At 40.7% G+C, this 22,311-nt stretch overlaps 5 protein-coding genes across 5 annotated transcripts; 4 read left to right on the top strand and 1 right to left on the bottom strand.

Annotated features, from left to right (window-relative positions):
- Positions 1-1,548: 1,548 nt before the first annotated feature.
- CABS01_07218 (uncharacterized protein) lies at positions 1,549-1,794 on the top strand (the record flags this gene model as incomplete). Its single annotated transcript, XM_060540582.1, has 1 exon — positions 1,549-1,794. A coding segment is annotated over one exon (246 nt), but the record flags the coding sequence as incomplete, so codon positions are not given.
- Positions 1,795-3,237: 1,443 nt separating this feature from the next.
- Positions 3,238-5,074, top strand: CABS01_07217 (uncharacterized protein; the record flags this gene model as incomplete). The annotated part of the gene is made up of 4 exons (XM_060540581.1): positions 3,238-4,132; positions 4,210-4,266; positions 4,320-4,934; positions 5,028-5,074. The coding sequence occupies 4 exons, from the start codon at positions 3,238-3,240 to the stop codon at positions 5,072-5,074; spliced, it is 1,614 nt and encodes a 537-aa protein (XP_060403466.1).
- Positions 5,075-6,434: 1,360 nt separating this feature from the next.
- CABS01_07216 (uncharacterized protein) lies at positions 6,435-7,430 on the top strand (the record flags this gene model as incomplete). The annotated part of the gene is made up of 3 exons (XM_060540580.1): positions 6,435-6,588; positions 6,651-6,899; positions 6,967-7,430. 3 exons carry the CDS (start codon positions 6,435-6,437, stop codon positions 7,428-7,430), a joined length of 867 nt encoding a protein of 288 aa, XP_060403465.1.
- Positions 7,431-8,899: 1,469 nt separating this feature from the next.
- On the bottom strand, positions 8,900-9,628 carry CABS01_07215 (uncharacterized protein; the record flags this gene model as incomplete). The annotated part of the gene is made up of 2 exons (XM_060540579.1): positions 8,900-9,179; positions 9,609-9,628. The coding sequence occupies 2 exons, from the start codon at positions 9,626-9,628 to the stop codon at positions 8,900-8,902; spliced, it is 300 nt and encodes a 99-aa protein (XP_060403464.1).
- Positions 9,629-19,520: 9,892 nt separating this feature from the next.
- On the top strand, positions 19,521-21,864 carry CABS01_07214 (C6 zinc finger protein; the record flags this gene model as incomplete). Its single annotated transcript, XM_060540578.1, has 4 exons — positions 19,521-19,637; positions 19,714-20,031; positions 20,112-20,621; positions 20,701-21,864. 4 exons carry the CDS (start codon positions 19,521-19,523, stop codon positions 21,862-21,864), a joined length of 2,109 nt encoding a protein of 702 aa, XP_060403463.1.
- Positions 21,865-22,311: the final 447 nt, after the last annotated feature.

The raw sequence follows: 22,311 nt of genomic DNA, 5'->3' as shown, positions 1-22,311 counted from the left end.
TAACTCCATCGTTTTGTATTACTAGAGGATTGCCGCAGTATATATAGACGCTACCCTGCCCTCGAATTCCGTACTATTTAACCTTAACCCTTTTCTTACCCATCCTTTTTTCTATTTTACCCTCTCCCTTATTAAAAAATTACTAGAATCGTAGTTTTAATAACTTATTAATAAACTAATATTACTATTTAAAAATAAGTAACTTACTCTTATATATAGGTATTAGAAGTTTTATTATTATAAAAATAATAATAAATATACCGGAGTACTTAAGAGAGCTTTTTAATAAACTTTTAATATTATTTAAAACGATTATTCTTAAGTTATAAAAAGAAACTAAGGCGCTATATTAATATAGCCCTATTTATCTTATTAATATTAATAATACCCTTCTTAGCGTAAAATATATTAATAATACTCTATAGTTACGTTATTATATTTTATAAATCGTACTTAATATTAATAAGGATTCTAGTATTATTTACTAAGTATTTTATTAAAGTTATTATTATAAAGTTAGTTTAGTTATTAATATCTTAGTAAGCATTTTAACTTAGTATACTTAGAGGCTCTTATAGCTCTTAATTAGAGGTTTTTAAAAAACTTATAATTAGATTTTTTATTTATTATAAGTAAAGCTATTATAATTAAAGCTATAATACTACTTATAAACCTTAATAATAAGTAGTTAGTAATATAGTTATTTTTTTTTATAATAAGCTTAAAAAAGTATCTTAATTTAAGTACTAAGTAGGTACTATACTATTTTATTAAAATTATATTCTTATACTTATAACTTAGAAAGAATTAACTTTCTTCGATAATAAGGTACTCAGAAGTCGCTTCGACAGTAGAGAATTACAATTCTTCTAAGGCCCCAGAGTCCAAGGGCCCCCTCTCACACATCCACCACGCCTCACGATTCGCGACTCTGATAGCCCACACCGGGACGCCTTATCACTGCCGCAGTGCCCCAGACCAGGCGGCGGCTGGTTGGGCAATGGGCACACAGCGTCTACACAGTAGAGTGCAGACCGCACCAATATTTGGTACCCGACGTCATCGAGCAGGGTGGCGGTCAACTCGAACCCCCACAGAGACAAAGCTGAGCAAGGCATGTTGGCGCAGCGAGTCACAGCACAAGCACAGTGACGGCAGAGAAGCCCGCCAGTTTCCAACTGTGTTCTGCGGAAGAGGAAGCGCAAGGCAAGGGCCGAGGCGGGAGCGAACGCTATGCCAAAGGGCAGACGAGACGAAAGGACGAGACACTTGACAGCGAAGAAAGAGTTTGGAAGTTTCCAACGTCGGCCCATCCCACTGTTACAACTTACGCCGCCCGGACGACAATTAACCTCTTTTCCCACCCACCCATCCGACTGTCTGGCATCCCCCATCCTCTCCATTTCCCGTCGATCCGTTCAAGCCCAACGACGGGACCGCGGTCCATGGACGATGGGACACCCAGCGGGCTCCATGGCTCCGTACGGGATCCCGCTGTGCGCAGGCTGGTAGATCTGGCCCGGAATGGAGTCCTAGGCTCACTCCTGGCTGCGCTTTTCCAAACAGGCGCCCCGTCGATGGCTGCCCAAGCGGCGACGTCAGGTTCGAGAGGGCACAAAAGCGGACTGGGCCACTAAGGCTAAAGGCCGCGTTGGACCGGGTCTGGAATGGTCAGATGGGCAGAACCGCAGCGAAAAGCAACGACGCAGGCCTCGGGAAGGGCTTTTTACAAGGAGTAGCCTTGTTGCCACAGCCCCCTCGTCTCCCGCCAGGTTTGGACGGCGGGTGCGATGACCGATACGGCACTGATGGCCCTCGTTAAGGACCGACAATCACTGTCGCTCCTCGCGCAAAATGCCATGCTGCGGTCAATAGCTTGTCCAACGACGAAACAGGCTTTGGATACCGAAGTCGAATGCACTTTTGCATCCCTATTGGTGTTTCTGGCATCATGCGGGAGAGCTGCGGGCCATCAGTCCGTCGCATAACTAACAGCGGCCATCTTCTCCCTACCAGACCGTTGGACCATCCAGAGAAGGCCAGGCAAGCTGGGATCATCGCTCAAGCAGCATCGCCAACACCACCATCTTCCTCGTTCAGTCTGACGAACCAAGCCAACCCTGTCCTGGCTTCCGTCCGTCGTTCCAAGAAGCCTGCTTTTCCACTCCACCACAAATCTCCGTGTCGTGTCCAAGACTTAAACTACAAAACCGCCTCGTTTTTTCCCAGCCACCACCTTTTCGTCTGTCTGTTCTCTTTTCGCAAGGACCCTTAAAAACGACACCACTCACGGCTTGGACCAGTGCGAGTGCCCGTATCACATTTCGCAGCTCCGGTGGTTCAGCAAGAACAGTCAGCTTCAGGATCGTTGTTGGGGAGTGTCAAGTAGACGGAGGACCATTATCGGGTCTACTGTCACAGGCCCATTTTCGTGAGGTCAGCTGGTAGAGTTCCAGGTTGCTTCCTGGCTTCACATTGCCTTCTCATAGGCCGTTTACCACCCACGCCTACCACCACACACGACACACACAAGAGAGTCTAGAACACCGAGTCCAGTCACTTGTCGAGTTCAGTCCGGCTTTCCATCGCATCACCCGTCTTCGCCCACTACCATACCAGTCAGCCAAACCACGAAGAGGGGTTCATCGCCTGCCTCACTCACTCACCCACTCACTCACTCACCATACATTGTCAGTGTTACAGTGTCACATACCAGTCTCATAAACCCTGGAAGAAGCCACTCGCACGCCACTCTAACGCAGGGCGGCGCCGCTACTCCATTATCCAATCCAAATTCCAAAATAGCCCACTGGACCCAAGGCGGGTCAACGGCCTTCACCGACACTACCGGCGCTATTGGCCTGGGTTCGCATACCTTACGTTAGGGGGCCAGCCATCCCACCACTCACTCACTCGCTCTCTGCTGCGACACTGGATCACACACATTATTCCCGCTTTTCCCCTCTTTCTTCGCTCTCTTCTGGCCCTCTCTCCCTAGAGGTGTCGTCATCGCCCTGATTCTCGACTCTCGCAATACGAGCGACTTCTCTCGAGATTCACAACCACGAACTCCTGTCATCACCCGATCATTCCACAACCTCCCGGGAACAACCCATCACCTGTGACATCCCGGATTCCTAATTTCACGACCACCGCTATTTTTCTGCAATATTTTGTGATACCCGAGATCGACTTTATTTTCACTTCCAACCACACATACGTTAACCATCAACCAAAATGGCCGGCCGTGCTGAGCGCTGGGACCGCGACCGCTTCATGCAAGAACGGGAGCGAGACCGCTATCCAGATGATCGTCGCTATCCCGACGAACGAAGCAGATTCGAGGAAAGAAGCCGCTTCGAGGAACGTGATGACTATCGCCCACCGCCTCGCCGCGGCAGAGATCACTCCGATGAGCGCTTCGACCGTGGCCCATTTGACCGCGGACATCGCGGCGGATACGAAGAGGATTCTGTAAGAGACCGCCGCTACGTCGAAGAAGACCGTTATGGTCCTCGTCGCGGAGAACCTTTGGACCGGGAGTTTGATCGTCGTCTTTTCTTCGAAAGAGAGCAACGAGAAGTCCGTGAGGCCTCGCCACCACGCCGCCCGACCATGCTCCGTCGTCAATCTTCCCTCGACACCTTTGACCGTCGCCCTCTCCGCTTTTATGAGCGTGAGGAATATCCCCCGCCAGCCCGCCGAGAAGATGTTCGCCCTCGCGACGATTACCGGGCCCCTCCATACGTTCCAATCCCTCTGCCCCGCACCCGCCAGCTGGGCCCCGCACCATCTCAACGATACGACGAGATCCAGATCGCCGAACCAGGCTACTACGGCGACGAGGAGTTCCGCGGCATGCCTGAGCGGGTGAAGGAGCGTGAGGTCGTTACTTCACGCCGGCGTAGAGACCGCAGCCGAGAGTCTAGGGTGTCAAGGTCAACCAGAAAGAGTTCGCACCGAAGCAGCTCACGATCAAGCAGCACCTCCAGCAGGTCGACCAGCACCACCACCAAGACCGCGACGACTGTTCGCAGCTCCTACCCGAAGAAGGGCAAGACCCGCATCCCACAGCGCCTGGTTTCCAAGCGCGCGCTCATCGACCTGGAATATCCTTACATTGAAGAGGCAAGTTTCGCTTCAATCGAGCGCGCCAACTTTGAACTAACACATTTATTTCCCAGGGTAACACCATCATTGTTCTTAAAGCTCTCGGCCAGGACAACATCGATGAACTCCTGAAGCTCAGCGAGGAGTACAAGCAGAGTAAGTGATTCCATGTGCTTTCATCCATCTGACAGCAGCTGACATGATGCCAGGTGAATTGGAGATTGCCGCAGCTCGATCATCGGCTGGCAAGCATGAAGAACGACACGAGGAGATTTACACCATCCCTCCGCCGGTTGCTGCCCTTCCCCCGCCGCCCCCGACTGTCATCCATGTCCCTCCTCCTCCACCGGCGCCTGCTTCAGTGGCGCCGCCTCCCGCGCCCCCAACCGTCGTTTCTGCTCACCCTCCTGCTCCCCCATCCGTCTACTATGAGGCGCCTCCTCCGCCACCTCCCGCTCCCGTTCACGAGGTGGTCAACAAGACTACCATCATCCGCGATGTCTCTCCTGCTCGCAGCTCCACATCCTACACAACATCGACGACCGCAACACCAGTCGTATACGAGCGCCGCGAGTACAGCGAAGAGGTCCCTATCGGACCCATGGCGGTCGCTGAGCGTCGCCGTAGCCGGTCTCGGTCTCGCAAGAATATCAGATCCGAGATCAAGGCTCTTGAGGCTGAGCTTCACGAGCGCAAGCACGGAAGGAGCCGCGAACTCGTCCGTGCTGAACAGATGCCCGATGGCGCTGTAGTCCTCTTCGAGGAGAAGGTCGAGAAGGTCGAGGAGCCGCGGCGTGGGGTGCGGATTGAGAAGGACAAGAAAGGTAGGATGGCCATCAGCGTACCAAAGTACTACTAAGGTACGCTTCGTCACCGTCTCGTCAAGTCAGAGCCCAGGCTAACGCGAGAGTTTTCAGGTCCTCCTCCTGGAATCATGCGCGCTATGCTGGCAACTCTCACATAAGTTACCTGTGCCGGCCAGGCGCATGACTTGTTATTCAGTACGAGATTGAATGTACAGAAGGCGATTTACAGACCTCGTACACTACGAGACGGACTTTGTTGCATTGTTTATCAGCAGGGAATTGGATTGTTCAGGACGATTTTACCATTATTATTCCCCAATAGAAAAAAAAGGAACTCCGTTGGCTTTGCAATCCCGGGAAGGGATTTGCGTATATGTATGGATGGGATTAGTAACCCTATAGTTTCACATGCGCCCCAACGCAGGTTTTGGGGCATGGTTTGTCGCCTCCAGGTACTGGACGATTTACCGGTATACTCTTTTCGGTTAGATGGCGCAGGTTACGAATCTATGACTTCTATTTTTTGACGTTGGGATATCAACCATGTTATATTGTCCCCTTTTGAATTGTATCCCATTATGGGTAACCAACCTATTGATTTATGCACGCGCAGGCAAATAGCGCTTGAAGTTTGGCCTGACAAGAGCCTAGTTCATCCGGAGGTTATTGACACGTCGGCGCCGTACCTGAGATACAGCTACCGAGGCAAATGAGAACAGCGCATTCACCACGGCCTGAACCTTCAGTCGTCGTCTCGTAAGCTGTGTTTCGGCCCCGGTGGCAGCTCGGGAGTAGTTTTCCCTTTGCCAAAGTATCATAGAAGAGCCCCATCATGACAGTGAGCAGTCGGTTGGAGCTTGATGACTGAAGTAAGTTGAAGATAGGGTGACGCGTACACTCAGCTCGTAAAGGGTTCCCTCCAACCCCATTCTTACGAGGATGGCGTTTTCCAGCCCTGTCGAAACAGGTCGTGATACGCTCGAGACGTAAGAAGGTTGATCCATTGTTAATCTAACGCGTCGTCACCCGCATCATGGCTGAGTTTCTGTACTGTAAGTAGCGAGTCAAGATCTCCATGGCGACTATTTCGGACATGACTATGAAGATTATCGGTGCATGGGGAGAACGCGGAAGCGCGGCTTACCCCCTGTCGATCTCGTATGCTTACTTTTGACGCCGGCTCGGCATCTACGTAGGGCCCGCATGTTTAGACGTCGAAGGCTCTAAACTCCCCGAACTATATTTTCCCCGAGGAAACTAGGAGCGGATTGGGAAATTGGACCCCGAGCACTGCCTCAACACCAACCTCTGATGTTGTTATTGATACAGGGCGTTGTAACAGAAACACCATGAATAGCTCAGCCAGCGCGCATCAATGGAGTCCGAAATATGATCATGGCTCTCTATAAAGCGAACGGTGGATCTTGTATTTGCACGAGGAAGGTCAAAACCAGCGGACACAGTTGTGATTGAACGAGTTTTATTCAGAATACAGGAGAGGAAAGCATTAATGCGACAATGGACCAACAGCCTTCCAAGTATCCTTACGACCCGTCTCTCGCTGCAGCAGTGACCTTTGCCGTGCTGTTCGGTATTAGTGGTGTAATACATTCCATTCAGCTCAAGCGGGCGAAGACTTGGTACTGGATCGCCTTTTTCATCGGTGTCAACTGTAAGAGGCCACTGAAACCCGTTGATTACTTGAAGCCTGACCACTGATGAACTGCTGAATAGTTGAAAGCATTGGATACGGGAGTCGAGCAATGAACGCATCCGAAACACCGAATTATTCACAGGTCCCGTTCATCATCCAGACTCTTCTACCGTTGCTTGCCCCAGCACTGTACGCAGCCTCGATCTACATGCTCCTAGGTCGCATTATCGACTCGTTGGAAGCGGGCCATCTATCAATTATTCCCGTCGGATGGATGACAAAGATCTTTGTGTTCGGAGACGTATTCTCGTTCGCCTTCCAGTGCATTGGTAAGCCCAGTGTCCAATCGTCGTCACCTGTGATGTTGACGGAAAGACTGACTCATTCCCTAAATAGGCGGAGCTATCCTCTCCGGTGCAAGTGACAAAGACGGACTCGACCGTGGCCAAAACATCATCCTCGTAGGTCTCGGGATTCAAATCCTCTTCTTCGCAGCCTTCATCGTCACCATCTCCGTCTTCCACTATCGAATCATTAACCACCCGACGACAACGAGCATGAACGGGCGGCGACCGTGGAGGCAGTTCATCATGGTCCTCTACGCTACCTCGTTCCTTATTCTGGTGCGGTCGATTTTCCGAGTGGCTGAGTTTGCTGAGGGACGGGACGGCGTGCTTCAGACTACAGAGGTGTATTTGTATTGTCTCGACACATCGCTCATGTTCCTCTGCGCTGCAGCTTTCAATGTGTGGTTTCCGGGTCGTATTGTTTCGCCTATCACTTTCAAGGATGAGGAGAGGTTTCCTCTTGGGGCTGTATCGAACCAGGAGGATGATGGGGCGTTTAGGGTTCGGAGGTAGACTGCAGTCTGAAGCCTGGAGCTTTTGACAATGCAGGTCAATATGGATAATCTGTCGTTTGGCTAGCACATGGCATGCGAGTATCCGATGGGTAAAAGATGTGAGAGCGTAGGCGTACGTGTCCTAGTTAAAACCTTTAGATCTCCAGCGTAGATGTAAGAAAGGATGTCTGAAGTCAACTAATCAGCGGACGGGCCTTTGTTAACATCTAAAGCTATGCCTTATTTTCGCAAAATCTCAATGCCTTTTCCTTAGAGCCATCAACGCGGACCATTTGCACAATAGTACTTTCCGCCACTTAGTTCAATTTCTTCAGCGTATATAAGCCTCCATGCCTTTTGGGAAGATCCCCGTCCAGTCCGTTGAACAAGAGCGCCAGAGGTGATGATTTCTATGCCATATATTGCTGTCCGCCATTACTAGGGCTAGAACGTTGGTTCGCCAGCACCAGAGCGCAGAATGTCCATTGAAGCACTAGGAGTGCAACTGGATTTCCGACCCAGAGCCAATGAACGTAGACACATGTGTCGGTGATAAGGGTCACACCCACTACTGCTCTCAGGCCTGAATAAAGTTCTGCTATTCGCTTGTCGTCGAGGCCGTCGTATGGTTTGTTGCGCATGCCCGCAGTCGTCGAAATTGCCAACCCGCGGGCCAAATTATCGACCGTGGAGATATTGCCAGCGGCTTGCGCGTAGACTTGTTTCAACCAGGTTGGGCCCGTTATTACTCCGGGTCTACCATCCAACATGCTGTCGTGACGTTGTTCTGCAAGATGTCCTGCAACGTGGAGGTAATCGCTCGCCAGGAGATTGCGTCTATTCGCCATACACACTCCGGCGGTACAAATTTTCAAATCACGTTCTTCCTCCTGCCAAAAGTCTCGTCTCCTTCGCGTTCAGAAAGACGGCTCGTAGGCGAAAGCTGAAATGGACCACCGTCCACTGACTCAACTCGAACTGCTTGAGGCGCCCAGCGCTCTCTTGCCGTACACGATATTTCCTTGCCATCGATTAGGCCAGAGTTGGTCACAAGGGTCCACTCGTCATGCCATGTTAGAATCTCGTTCGAATTTGGATGTTCTACTTCGAGATAGACTCCATCGTGGACCTTGCTATGGTAACGCTTGAAGCATGCATCTAGCCTGCATCGAACGGCAGGTGCTGAAGTGTTTTCATCTGCGCAGGTGTCATCCCGATGGTTACAGGGTGAATCAATTACCGTCAAAACATCGAAACTATAAAAGGGTCTAAATGACACTTTGTGTTTATCAAAGATTCCCGGTGTGGTCAAGAGCGACAGTTTCGAACTGTTCCATAGACTAGAAACTTCCGGAATCAATGATGGCACGGTGTAATTGTAATCGTAAGACAACTGCTATGCGTAAGGTAGAAAGGGGAATCTGGACCCTCTTGAACTTTGATGACTCGGTCCTTCATGTCTTGACAGGAGTGACAAATGGTTAAAGATTAGAAGTGACTTCCGTTGTCCCCGTTCCCAAAGGTGCAGTTGCCCGTAGCGCATTTGACGTTGATCAAGGAAGCCAACTCTCGAGGTTCAGCAAGTCCCTTTACGATGCCGGAGTCCATCGGACCAACTGTGTAGTGATTCGCTCTCGGTATCTCTGCTATGATGCCGTTGACAGAATCTGCGGCACGACTGCATCCTTTGTGTTCGAACATGGCTTGAGAAATGGGATCGATGGCGAGAGCGGCTATGGTGATCAGGGCACCAAGCCCTGCCAAATATCTTCGAGAAAGATTAGCAGGTTGGCCAAGATATGATAGAAAGCTTGGTACAAGAGCTCACGGTCTTTATGCTTGTGGTATTTTCTTCATGATCAGTATCAAGGAGCCCCATGGACCACGTGTAGCATCGTCGAAAGCAACCACATCAGCTAGCTTCTGTGGGCGTTGAAACCAATCCCACTTCAGCTGACCCAGGCCTGATTTCCATCCTCTTGTCAGCACCAAAAGAATGTTTCAATGACCTAGAAGAACCATCACTATGACGCACCTTCGGCAACGGGCATTATAAGAGATGCCTTATAAACTGCGGTAAAGGTAGCGACCAAGATATTGACCGACATCACACCTGGCCACTTGGGCAAGGGCTTGCTCTAATGGAGCGCTAATATTATGATGATTACTAGCACGCAACCGAGAGCGAGTAAACTACTCAATATCTCCAGCCGCCATATTTGCCATATGGTCTCGTTCTTATCGGTAGCTTATTAGCTTGACTCGTTTATGCCCTGCTCATTCTTTTCGGGTCGCTGCATGTACGAATATTGCGTCATCGTACTTTCAGTTAAGTATAAAGGCCTTTGTCCTATCGGGGAATAGAGCCCTTCATCCTCACAACTTGTCGCGGCTGCACGCTCTACGGCAGTCGATAAGCTCGAATACATGGAACCCTCCACTCATATGCTTCCGTAGTTAGCAAACTACTACGAAGTTCGTTAGATTTTATATCGACGCTGTTATAAAAAGCTCTAAGGGAAAGATCACGACGGTTATTTTAAACGTAGAAAGATATTACGTAATAGGGATAGTAATCGCACCTCACGAAGTGCCTATTACGTACTAAATTACGTATCTATTTTAGATATTATATATATAGACCTTTTCTTTTTATCTATTTCTATTTTAATAATTAAACTATTTTTATTATACTCTATATACTTATTACTACGTACTATAACTTATAATAATTATAAGCCTAGCTCTTAATTAAGACCTTATATTATAATAACGCACTTATTAATATAATTCTTATAATCTTTTTAAAATAATTAACTTATTTATACTTATTTTAATTTAAGTTAAATTAATTAGCTATAATAGTTAGATTAAATAGTTTAATATATTTTATATTATAAATAAGAGCGTCGGGGTTTAAAAATACGTCGACCTAAATACTCTAAACTCTAATATATTCCTTAACCCCTTTATAGTACTTATTTCGCTCTTTAAATTTAGATAATTAGTTACGACCTATAATAAAAAAGAATTATAAGCTTACTAGGCCCGTTATAAAGCGTTCGAAAATAACTAAAAAAACTAGGAAATCCTTTATTAGTAATTTTTAAATATAACTCTTAGTACGAACTTTTTAACTTTTTTAAATATAAATAACTTATAAAACTAAGCTAGGTTTTTTTTTATAAAACTAGCTATACTACTTACTTTACATAAATAAATCTATTTTTATACCGTATTTATAAAGAGGATCTATATACTTAAGAATATTTAAAAATAATAAGAGCTTAACGCTAAATATAAGTAACTTATAGCTTATAAACGTAATATTATTAATATATATATTAAAGTCCTCGCTTAGTAATTAGTAAAATTAATTAACGCTATATTATATAAATACGTATTTTAAAAAGTTATTAAAAATAGTACTAAGTTTAGTATATAGCGAATTATTAGATATTTAAAGTAGGAATTTGCGTCCCCCGAACTAGTAATAAGGAATATAGTTTAAGAGGAATATTAATAAACCCTTAATAAAACGAGGACCGGAATTAACTTTTAATATTAATATAAAGAGTAGTAGTTTATTTATTTTTAAGCTAAAACGTATAATATTTTAAAAATTAGTAAAGAGATCGCTATACTTAACTTTTTAATTATAGTTAAGTTTAGACTTAATTTTATATAAGGCTAACGTATATATAAAACCTTTAGTAAATTAATAACTTTTAGAACGTATATAAAGATACTCGAGGAGATTACGTATATATTTAGCTTAGTAACTTAGGATATATATACCAAACGACCTTTAGGTTAAAGAGGGGCTTATTCTATTTTTATTAAACGCTCTAATTTAATTAATAACGTAAATAATAAGGGTAACGTTATATACTTTTATAATTACGTATATTTATAGTACCTTATAGCGTATTAAAAATTAAAATAGGTATTTATAAACTAAAATACTAATAAGTTATTAATATAAATATTAAAGAGCTATATAAAGGAAGTCCTTATTATTATTAAATTAAGTAAGTAAAAATTACTTTATAGTAAGCTTAAGAAAGCTAGTTAGCTAAAGAACGATAGAACCCCTAAAAAACTTAGGTTTTTAAAAAGATCCTCTAACTAACTTATAGCGAGCTTATTAATAAACTAGGACGAGGGCTACGTAGTTATTATATTTATAAAAAATTAGGATTTAAAAGTAAACGCAATTTTTAGTATCCCTATAAATAGTACTTACCCCCTTTTTTAAAGTACGGTAATAAATAGTTATAAAATAATATATTTAGTTAATAATAAGAGCCTATTTAAACCCGAGAGTTATATATTATTAAATAATAATAACTATATTAAATTAAGAACTATTATATTACTTATTACTATACGTAATATTTATATTATAAAGGGCGTTTTAAACGGACTTAAGGGAAAGGGAACTTACGATTTAAAGCTCTAGAACGTTACTTATATCGAGGGATTTTATATTAATATAGTTTTAAAAACTTTACTAAATAGAAGCGTATTCTAGTACTATAGTCTAGATTATATTTTATAATAAGGAACGTTTTATAAAAGTATTATTAAAAAGTAGCTTATTTAAAAAAATAATTTAGTCTTTTTTAAATATAAGCTTTTCTAATCCTATTCTTTTTTTATAAACTTTAAGTATATCTTATAGAGCCTAGCTAGTATTATATTATTAATTAATTATAGAAAATTCCGTTATTTATATTAATATACCTATAAAAAGTCTAATAGCGCGCTCTTTTAATATTTTAAAATAAGTTATCTAGGACTTAATACTCTTTATTAATTATTATATAAAACTCGAGGTATACGTATTAAACCTCTATTATAAATTAAGTATAAAGTATATATATTATCCGAAGCTAAGATAATAGTTTTAAGAGGGCTACCCTTAAAAAGAGCTTTATAGCTATAGTACTATATATATTAAGATCTCTTTTATTTTAAACTATTTTTTAATAAACGATAATATATACTTATAACTTCTAATAAATATAATAAGTAGCTTAGGGGGTTCTTTTTAAGGACTAAAATAAAAAAAGAAGTATTTTTCGTATTATAGAGCCTCGAGGTAGCGATTTATTATTAAAAAGGGACCTTAATTTACTTTTTTAAAAATAATAATAAAACTGCCCTCTTAATTATAAACGTTAAATATATATATAAGACGTAGTATAGCGAGCTAGGAATTAAAATAAAATTTCTACTTCTATATACGAAGGAACCCGTAAATAATACTAAAAAAATAGGTTAATTCGTAATTACTAAAGCTCGTAAAATATACTTTTTTACGAACTTCCTTACGAATCTATAGGACAAAATAGTATTAGTAATAATTTTTATTTATAATATTACCCTACGGGAGGCTAATAAAAGAGATTTGCTTATTATAATAAAAATTAACTAGTAAAAGCGGTATTAACACTAGTAATAAACGGGTTACTAAGTACGGGATTCTAAACTAGTTACTCTATATCTTAGTAGTCTCTACGTATATAACTACTAAGTATACCCTTTTTATAAGGATTATAAAAGGGGTATATATTAAAAAGAGTTTAAAATACTTCCCCGCGGGTATATAAAATACTTAATTAGATATATATTAAAAACGTATAACTTATATAGGGTTTAAGTACCTGCGCTTAAATAAGTATTTATTATAAAAAATATTAAGTTTAATAAAGAAGTTTTTTATAATCCTATATACGAAAAATAAGCTATTATGGGCGAGTAAGTAAATTTAATAATCTAAGAGATATAAGAACTCTTTAATACTAATAATAAGCTAGTTCGAGTACTTAGAGAAATAGATCTAGATTTTAAAAATACTAATACTTAAAATAATTTTATAATTAAGAATAATATTATTATTAAATTTTTAATTATTTAGGATGCTAAGTAACCGATAGACGTATTTTAAAATGCGGTTAATAAGGCTAAAGAGGCTAATATAATCTTATTATTATTATTAACTTTTAAAATAACCTTTTTATATAAGCTTAGGGGTAGGGGTAAAGAAGGGGATATAGTAACTAAGTTATAAATAGCTTTACGTAGTTTATAATCCTCCCTATAAGTACTTATATATACTATAGAGGTTCTCAAGCTTTTAATTCCTAACAGTTTTTAATAAAACGCTAAAATATATAGTAAACGAGGTACCGATCGTAAAGAAATAATTTTTAATATTAAAGTCGACGTTAATAAAGAACCCTTATAATAAACCTCTATTATTATATAAAAATAGAGCTTATAAAAATTACCTTATTAAGTATTAAGTAAAGCTCTATTAGGTCCTAGACGTTTAAACCGGGCCCGCAGACCTTTATAACGCTTTAATAATAATATTTTCGTAACGCTTTTATATTCGAATATAAAAGATAGTAACTATTATAACTATCTTTAGGACTACTTTTTTTTTATTTTTATATTTAATTAGTAAAAAGCTATAAAAAAAAGTAGTATAGGATATATAATACTCTATTAAGTAATAAAAAGAATAGTTTATAAGACCTACTTAGAGCGTTCTAGAAGAGTTTAGAAACTATAACTTATTAAAGTTAACTTCTAAAGCTTATTAAAGAAGTTTAGTAATATTAAATATTTCTTATTATAACTATAAAAGCTATTTAGGGATATTATAGATATAAAAATAAAAAAGCTAAGGGATATTAGTATATAAGAAGAGGTCGATTATAATCCTAAATAAGGGATCCTATTTTTATTAAAATAGGTATATATTTATAAGTACGATATTAATAACGAGGTTAGCGAGGTAAAGGTACGTATATATATAAAGGGGGATATATAATTACTTAACTCCTTATAAAATATATACGCTTTAACGCTTATTATAAAGGCCTTTAGGCTTATAATAATAATAGCTACCTAATTTAACTTTAAAATAGACTAGTATAATATTATTAATATATTCTTTAACGCGCTTTTTAAAAGCGAGAAACTAGTAATTATTAAACTTTTAAAGGGATATAAGGTTATTAATAAAGTAAATAAGCTCTAACGCGCTCTATATAGCTTCTAAAACTTATTAATTCTCTAGTTTTAAATTTTTATTTTTATATTTTATAATATAAATATAATATATAATTATAAAAAGATCTATATTTACTAAACCGTAAATAGGAAAGTAATACTAATATTCTACGTTAACGACTTTATTATTTTATACTATTAAGACGACTAAAAAGCGGCTTAAGGGATCGTTAATAATATAAAAAAATATATTAACTTTAAAGAGAATAGACCGATTAATTACTTTTTTAGAGTACGGATTTTATAAGACCGTATTACTCGTAAGGTTTATTTTATTTACGACGTATATATTGAGCGAGTTATTAAGCGCTTCGACTTTATAAATTTATTATATTTAGCTACCCCTCTTTTTTAAGAAAAGTTTAAACTAAACGAGGGGTAGGTAATAAAAAAGGAAATAAAAAGCTACTAAGAAAAGGTCGGGAGTGTGTTTTATATAGCTATTATAATTAAACTAAACGTCGCTTTTATTTACTTATAATTATTACGGTTCCTAACTAACTTAAGCGTAACTTATATTAAAATAATTAATTATTATATTCGATATTTTTATATAACGAGATATTTTATACTCTATTATAGTAGTATACTAAGTACGTAATTATTATTTTTAGCTAGAGATATTAGTTTTGTAAATAACGAAATAATACGACGATTATCTTAAGGATATATAATATTCCTTTTTAGCGGCCTAATTTAATAAAAATTAATATACTAAGTAACGGTTACGACGTTAATTACTAAAACTAAGCTTTTTTACTTTAAGGAAACCGTAAAAAAGACTATAGCTCTAAAGTACTTTTTTAAAAATATTACCCTTAACTTAAGAGAAGTATAGTTAGTTAACTACGATAATTAATAAATAATACGACTTATCATAGGGGAAAGAGAAAGAATAGCTACTTAACTTTGCTATATTAATATATAAAATATATAGTTAAAATAAGAATACGCTAAAAATAGCTTCGAAGTTATTTATATATTAATAAAAAATATATTAATAAATAGACTTATTAAAAACCTTTTACGAGCTAAGTTCGAATATTTCCATATACTTTTTAACTTTTATAATACGTAAGAAGTTATTATAAATAGCTAAAATAGTTAAAAATAATTAATTTAGGCTATACTTAGAAAAACTTAATACCTAAAAGTAGATAATAGATAGAACTTAAAGTACGGCCCAGAAGCTTAAAATAAATAAAATAAAAACTTTTTATAGCCTAAAGGCCTAAACTCCTAAAATAACTTTGCTCTATAAGGTATATATATATAGAAATAAGACCTAGGCTTATATTTATTATTTAAACTCTTAATTTATAAAATATATAATTATTAAGAATATAATATTATTAAAGAGGAGGGTTAGTATACGTACTAAAAAATGCGTTTTATATATTTCGAAGTTTATAAAGTTAGGAATAGCGGGGGTAATAAGAAGTATAGGAGTTAAAACGATTATTAAGTTAACGACTTAGGGTATAAAAATAGGTAGTATAATAAGAGGTTAGTTATAAACGATTATAATAAGTATAAGAGAGGACTAGGGGCGCAGGTTAAAAAAGTTTTTTATATAAAAGCCGATATAGTTTTTATATAATCTCTAGTTTTTATTTATTTAGCGGACGATATTGCGGAGCTTAGTAATATTTTATTAAAATTATAATTAAAAGTGCGCTTTTTAATAATAAAAAAAGATAATATACTTATAAAAGAGGGAGTATTATTTATAATAGCCTTAGTAAGGGCCTAAGTTATTAATTATAAAATAATTAGTATATTAATATACCCTTTAACTAAACGGCTATTAAAGTAGCGTATATACTAGCTATTATTTTTTATAAAATAATAACTACTATTCTTAAGGTTAGTATATTAGAGGGCTATTTTAAAATAGGGTAAGTATTAAATTTCCTATTTTTCGGGAGCCTCTCTCTTAAGCTTTTTAAAAACTAAGTATATATTAAATAAGCTTAAAATAGTAAAGAGAATTATATTTATTATGGGGGGTATTTTTACTTCTTAACGTTCTTTTTTATTTTTTACTACCCTTTTAAAAAGAACTAGTTTTATATTTTTTAAACCTTAAAATAATATTAAATATAAACTCTTAAAATAATAAGTATATAATATACCTTTTTTAAAGGGCTTATTATCTAAATTAGTTTTATTTTTATTTTTAAACTCTAAGGGAGAGATAAGTAAAAGCTTATTAAAGCTCTTATTATTACTATTTATTTTATTATTACCCTTATTATAGTTATTAAGGAGAGTTTTAAATTTAATAAAGTCCTCAGTATTTTAATAAGTAGCCTCGATATCCTCTTAATTAGGGAGGAAAAGCTTAGTAATTAGGCTTTAATAAGTAAATAAGAAGTCGCAGGGGGGGGAGACGACTTAAAGGGGCTCGTTAATATTATTACTTATCTAAACTTTTAATAAACTATATAATATATATATAAGAAGTATTATAAAAATTATATAAAACTTATTATTATTTTTAAATATATTAAATATTTATATTTAAAATAAAATTAATAAACGATTTAATAGTATAAGCGCGCGTATATAATAAACGGGGGTACTTATAATAATTATAAAAAGTTAAAAAAAAGAAAAAAAATAATAATTAAGTAACGCTACGAGAATTTAAATATATATAAAGTAGCTAAGTAGCTTCGCTCTTAGTAATTTATATATTAAAAGTAGTATAATATATACTATTTTAGGTTAGGATTTTATTTACTTTAAATAAAGGGATATATTTATAATAAACGCGGTTTAAAAAACGCATATCCCTTATACTTATTTTTCTTTTATTTATATTTAACTAAATTAGGCCTTTATAAGGGTATTTAGAGATTTTATTTTAAGTATAATAGCTCCCTAGTAATAATAATTAGGGGGTATATTACGTAATAAGGATAGTAATTATACTTTATAAAGTGCTCGTTACGTACTAAATTACGTATCTATTTTAAATATCGTATATATAAACCTTTTCTTTTTATCTATTTTTACTTTAATAATTAAGCTACTTTTATTATACTCCGTATGCCCATTGCTACGTGCCATAACTCGTAACAAAAGAAGATGCGTCGTTGGCGTCATAGTGTAGTATTTAATCTATCCTCGTCCGTGTTGCGTGGACCTTTAATGTCTACGGATGGTCGGATTCTTTTCTTCATAGACCTCTACCATCTGCGGCTACTTTACTTGCGAGGGCTCGTTCTAATATAGTACCGCTTTGCTATGTCCGCCCTTGGGTACCATTTCGCGTTATCGCCTCTCTTGTCTGCCTTGTGCTACTATCTTCGTGTTTTCAACAGACTAATTGCTGACTGTCGAAGGTCAAGGTGTTTTATTGGTTGTAATTGAAAAGGGCGCATGTCTAAGGTGATGTCTGTGATGGCGGCCCCGTACAACGTACGAATCTTAAGGCCTAGCAAGCATCGTCAGGCTGTTAGAGACAAGACAATATGGGCTCAGCCAACGAAATTACAATGATCTATTTCATTTTTTGAACTATTGACAGTTCTTCTGTTCTGTATCCAGTGTCTCATTCCAGCCTTGATCGTGTTCCGAGGTACATTGCACAGCGCAGGAAGAGCTTCCCTTGACATTGCCTCCTTGGCAGTAACAGTAGTCTCTTATGGATGACAAATACAACGAGACTATGAGAGTTCCGTCGTGTCGGCATGCAAGACGAACGCAAAGATATTGAACTCGCGACTACGATGATGGATCCGGTCGTACCTCAAATGAAGAGATCGCGTATTGTGAAGAGGCCTGGCGCGCGGCCCGCCCCGAAGCACTCGAAATACTACCTGAGAAGCCCAGATTCAAGGCCAAGCCAGAGATATAACTAGCTTATACACACATCAATTTGCCAGCCTTTAAACGAAACTTTCCTGAGTTGTGCAAATGATCTCAACCGGTAGGACTTATGAGGTGGTCCACCAGCACGTTACCATTTCGGGCGTCTCGCTTCTTATAAGAACCCGGGGACCCGTATTTCGCTCCTTATTAAGAGCCGAAAACCCAGGGTGCTCTGTGCTCTATGCCCGCACAACACGGGCACCATCCGGAATCGCATACAGGATACTCGCTTTTGTTGCTTAGGATACTGACATTGCTGCCTAGATGATGCAAATTGTCTCGTTTATAACAGCTTGGTTGCATGGCTTGTCTGCGATAAATGCTGTGCTCTCTCAGTAGAATAGATAGATCTATCTGATCACTCATTGTGCGTTGAGGCTAGACGGCATACATCGTCACACGCACCCCTCGCAACTACGGACATGTTCTCGCGCTCTCTTCAGCCCGGACCAGTCAACCGTCTGAACCACGTTTCTTCATAAACCATATGGTCAAATATGTTGTAGGTACTCCTGCGACAAGTTCTACACGCTTGCCATAGGCTTCCACAACATCCTCAAAGACTTCTCAGGAAGCGTCATCGACTGAGCTGGAAGACATCGATTTCCTACTTGGGAAACCTTATCGCGTCTCGAATCAATCCACATACATATTAAAGTAATGGGAATGAGGCAAATAAGACGTCTGGAACCCTTCGCCAAGCATGTTGTAAGTTAAGTTGAAGTGTCAAATTTCGAACATGTTCGGTATTGCGAACTGACTTTTCCGAAATCTTAGCTCCGAGTGGCCTTTAGAGTTGAGATTACTGCCTGATAGGCACGCTACAATAACCGTACGATTCAGTTGATTGCGTACGCTCCCGCTATACGACGGTGCATTTGGCTTAGTGCCCGGTGCTCAGCCTGGGCCTGTGTCACTAGTAGATCCCTGCTGACAATGCCATAAAGGGATGGACGCCCTACACTCTTGAAAGAATGCATAAAATCCCGTCTAGGGACGAGCTTAAAGAATGGTGACATCCTCTGTCCCACCTTTCTTTTCGCGATGCTCTGGAGGCCGCCGATGCCATCGATAAGCTGCTTACATCTACTCGTCTGACAGCTTTGGGTAGTAAATTGTGCTATTTTGTTGTTCAAAGCCCAGAATGGTGTCGGTAGCTGCTGAGGCACCGCCGATTCCACGCAAGCCAGCATGCGTTCTTTGCAAATCGCGGAAAGTCAAGTGCGGTCGCGAGAGCCCGGCGTGCGGAGGCTGCGTCAAGGTTCGTGATCCTTGAAAGCACTCTCCCCTCAGAGACACTTGCTTCAAGATCTAACAGTAAGTCATTGGTAATTCAGCTAGGCGCAGAGTGTGTACCACGCGAAAACTCAAAGACACGGAACCGGAAGAAGCCCAATGTTGAACTTCAACGAAGACTGGCGCGATGCGAGGAACTACTCCAACAGTTCGTGGCCGCAGAAAAGCGCGAGAAGAGTAGCGATGGTACTCGTACGGAGCCTAGTCCGAAAAGCGATACAAGTACAAAGATTGAGGATCAGGATCGGAGCCGGGATCGCGAAATGCAAGCGCTTGAGAACTCTCTTGGGAAGCTCGTTATCGACAAAGGGTCTGTCAGATTTACTGATAGCACCCCTTGGGCCACGGTGTTCGATGAGGTAAATGCCCTGTCAACGGCCCCTTGACGACAGCTTCTTTCGCCAGCCAGATATCTGACAATCTATTTGCCTCCATGTAGTTGCAAGCCATGAGAGCAATCGTGGAGGACGCCGACAGTCCTGCGAGCCTATCGAGCCTACCCGAAACGACGACCATTCAACAGCCGTCCATTGCGAATGAGTCAAACATCATGGACGTCAGAGAGCCCAGTGCCCGCAACCCGCAACATCTGCATCCGCCTTCGAGTCATGCCATGCTGCTATGGCGGATGTTCGTAGATCGAGTCAACCCAATAACGAAATTCATTCACGTGCCGTCCACGCAACGTCATCTGGTCCAGGCCACGGCCACTCCGCCGTCTTTGCCGCGAGACATGGAAGTATTGTTCTTCTCGATCTATGCGTGTGCTGTTGGTTCGATGAGGCCAGAAGAATGCACAAGGTTACTGGGTCAGTCAAAAATAGAGCTATTGAATCGGTTCTCGAAGACCTTGCGGAAGGGGCTGTATCGTGCGCGCTTCTTGGAGAAGCCCACTTTCGTGCTATTGCAAGCACTCGTACTTCAACTGGTACTGAAAACCTCACGAATTGTTTTGGACCTCCAAAGTGTCGCACAAATTCATGCCATCTCACAAGGTTGAACACCTAGCTAAGTCAAGTTTCTAACAGGTTGTGATTCCGGATCGAGAGAGTGCTCACGCGAACTGGGTCATGAGCGGCGTCTGTATTCGGAGTGCCCAACGTCTAGGGCTACACCGAGATGGCTCACAACTAGGAATTTCCCCCTTCCAAACAGAGCTACGAAGACGCGTCTGGTGGAATATTGTGCTACTCGATTTTCGATTCGCCATGGCCTCTGGATTCAACCCAACTCCGTTGTCACGTGCTTGCAGCTGCAAAATGCCCACCAATATCAACGACGCCGATTTCGATGTCGATACCGCGACTCCCCTCGAAAATAGAGACGGCCCGACTGAGATGATTGTCTCTTTGGTGGTTTGCAGCTTGTCGCGATGTCTCACTCAGCGAACCAATTTGAGCCATGCCATGTTCGTCGTCGAAAAGAGTGACGTGTCAGACGAGCTCAGTCGACTTCACAGTATCGAGCTGGAGAAGTTCGTCGTGAACTTTGAAGAGTTTTTAGAGGATATCGTGAAGCGTTATTGCGATCCGAGTGCGGGGGATCTGCATGTATTGGCTTTGCAGCTGAAAGCAGCCATGGTCGACAAGATTCGAATCATGGCATGCAAGCCCAAGGGGGCTGTGGAGCCACCGCCTGAGGCGAAAGGGGACATCCTGTTTCGTGTTTCACTCGAGGCGGCTGAACACGTTGCGAACCATCTTCAGGTGATGGAGGGTTGGAACTTTGTGTGGTACGTCCTTCAGTATCTCGAGTACGACTTGTTCCTCCACATGATCGGTCGGCTGTGTCTCCAGTCAGCCGGCGACTTGGTCGATCGAGCATGGAAGGTACTGCCCATCATATACCAATACCAGGAAAACTATTTCGAAATGTCGGTTCACCCATATGCCGTCGCAGGAGCGGTTCTTGTTAGGGCTTGGAGACATAGGCAGGAAAGCTTGCTCTCCCAGTTGGGCTACCTGCCCCCGACCCCAGATTATGTTCAGAGAGTTGAGCAGTGTTTGGCGGCCAATGGCTCAGTTGGCAGTTCCCCTCCCGAGCTGATGCCTCCTTCAGAAAGGGCTGCGCCAGAGCATACCGGGTGGGAGGAATCAGAATGGGGATGGAATCCGCCTGGGTTCGGCATTGAAACCTACGATCTTGAGTATATAGTAGAAGAAGACTCAATGGCGTGGCCTCCGCCTCAGTAGCGACATGGGTGGAAGAACTTGGATATCAGTTGGGAAGGGCTTTTGAGAAGGAAGAAGGGCAGAGCCAGAGAAAACGTCTGACGGTCTTGAGCTCTCAGTTGCTAAGAGAAAAGAGGAAGCATGATACTTGGAAGTTACTTATGTATAGAGTCAGCATCACTAATGAATAGAAGAAACTCCTTCATCGTTCAATCGCATGCCTTCAATTACTCGGAAACCTCACTCAGCGACCTTTCTTCACACCCTACCCAGCCTCGCAACTCGCCCACAGTGCTATTGAGGCTCAGGTAACCTGCATATGCCAACAGGGAAGCCGTTACTAACGCACGGCTAGACGAACGATGAGTTGAGTCGCATTGTCGTTGAGCAAGAAGCCGAATATAATGTCCTTGGCCAGGGAATTATGATTGTGGTAGTGCTGTAACTTTGTCGCACCATCCTAGCGAA

The sequence above is a fragment of the Colletotrichum abscissum genome (assembly GCF_030869225.1).
Source record: "Colletotrichum abscissum strain IMI 504890 chromosome Unknown Scaffold_15.1, whole genome shotgun sequence".
NCBI lineage: Eukaryota > Fungi > Ascomycota > Sordariomycetes > Glomerellales > Glomerellaceae > Colletotrichum > Colletotrichum abscissum.
Note: the sequence above shows the minus strand (reverse complement) of the source record. Positions and strands in the feature narration are given on the sequence as shown.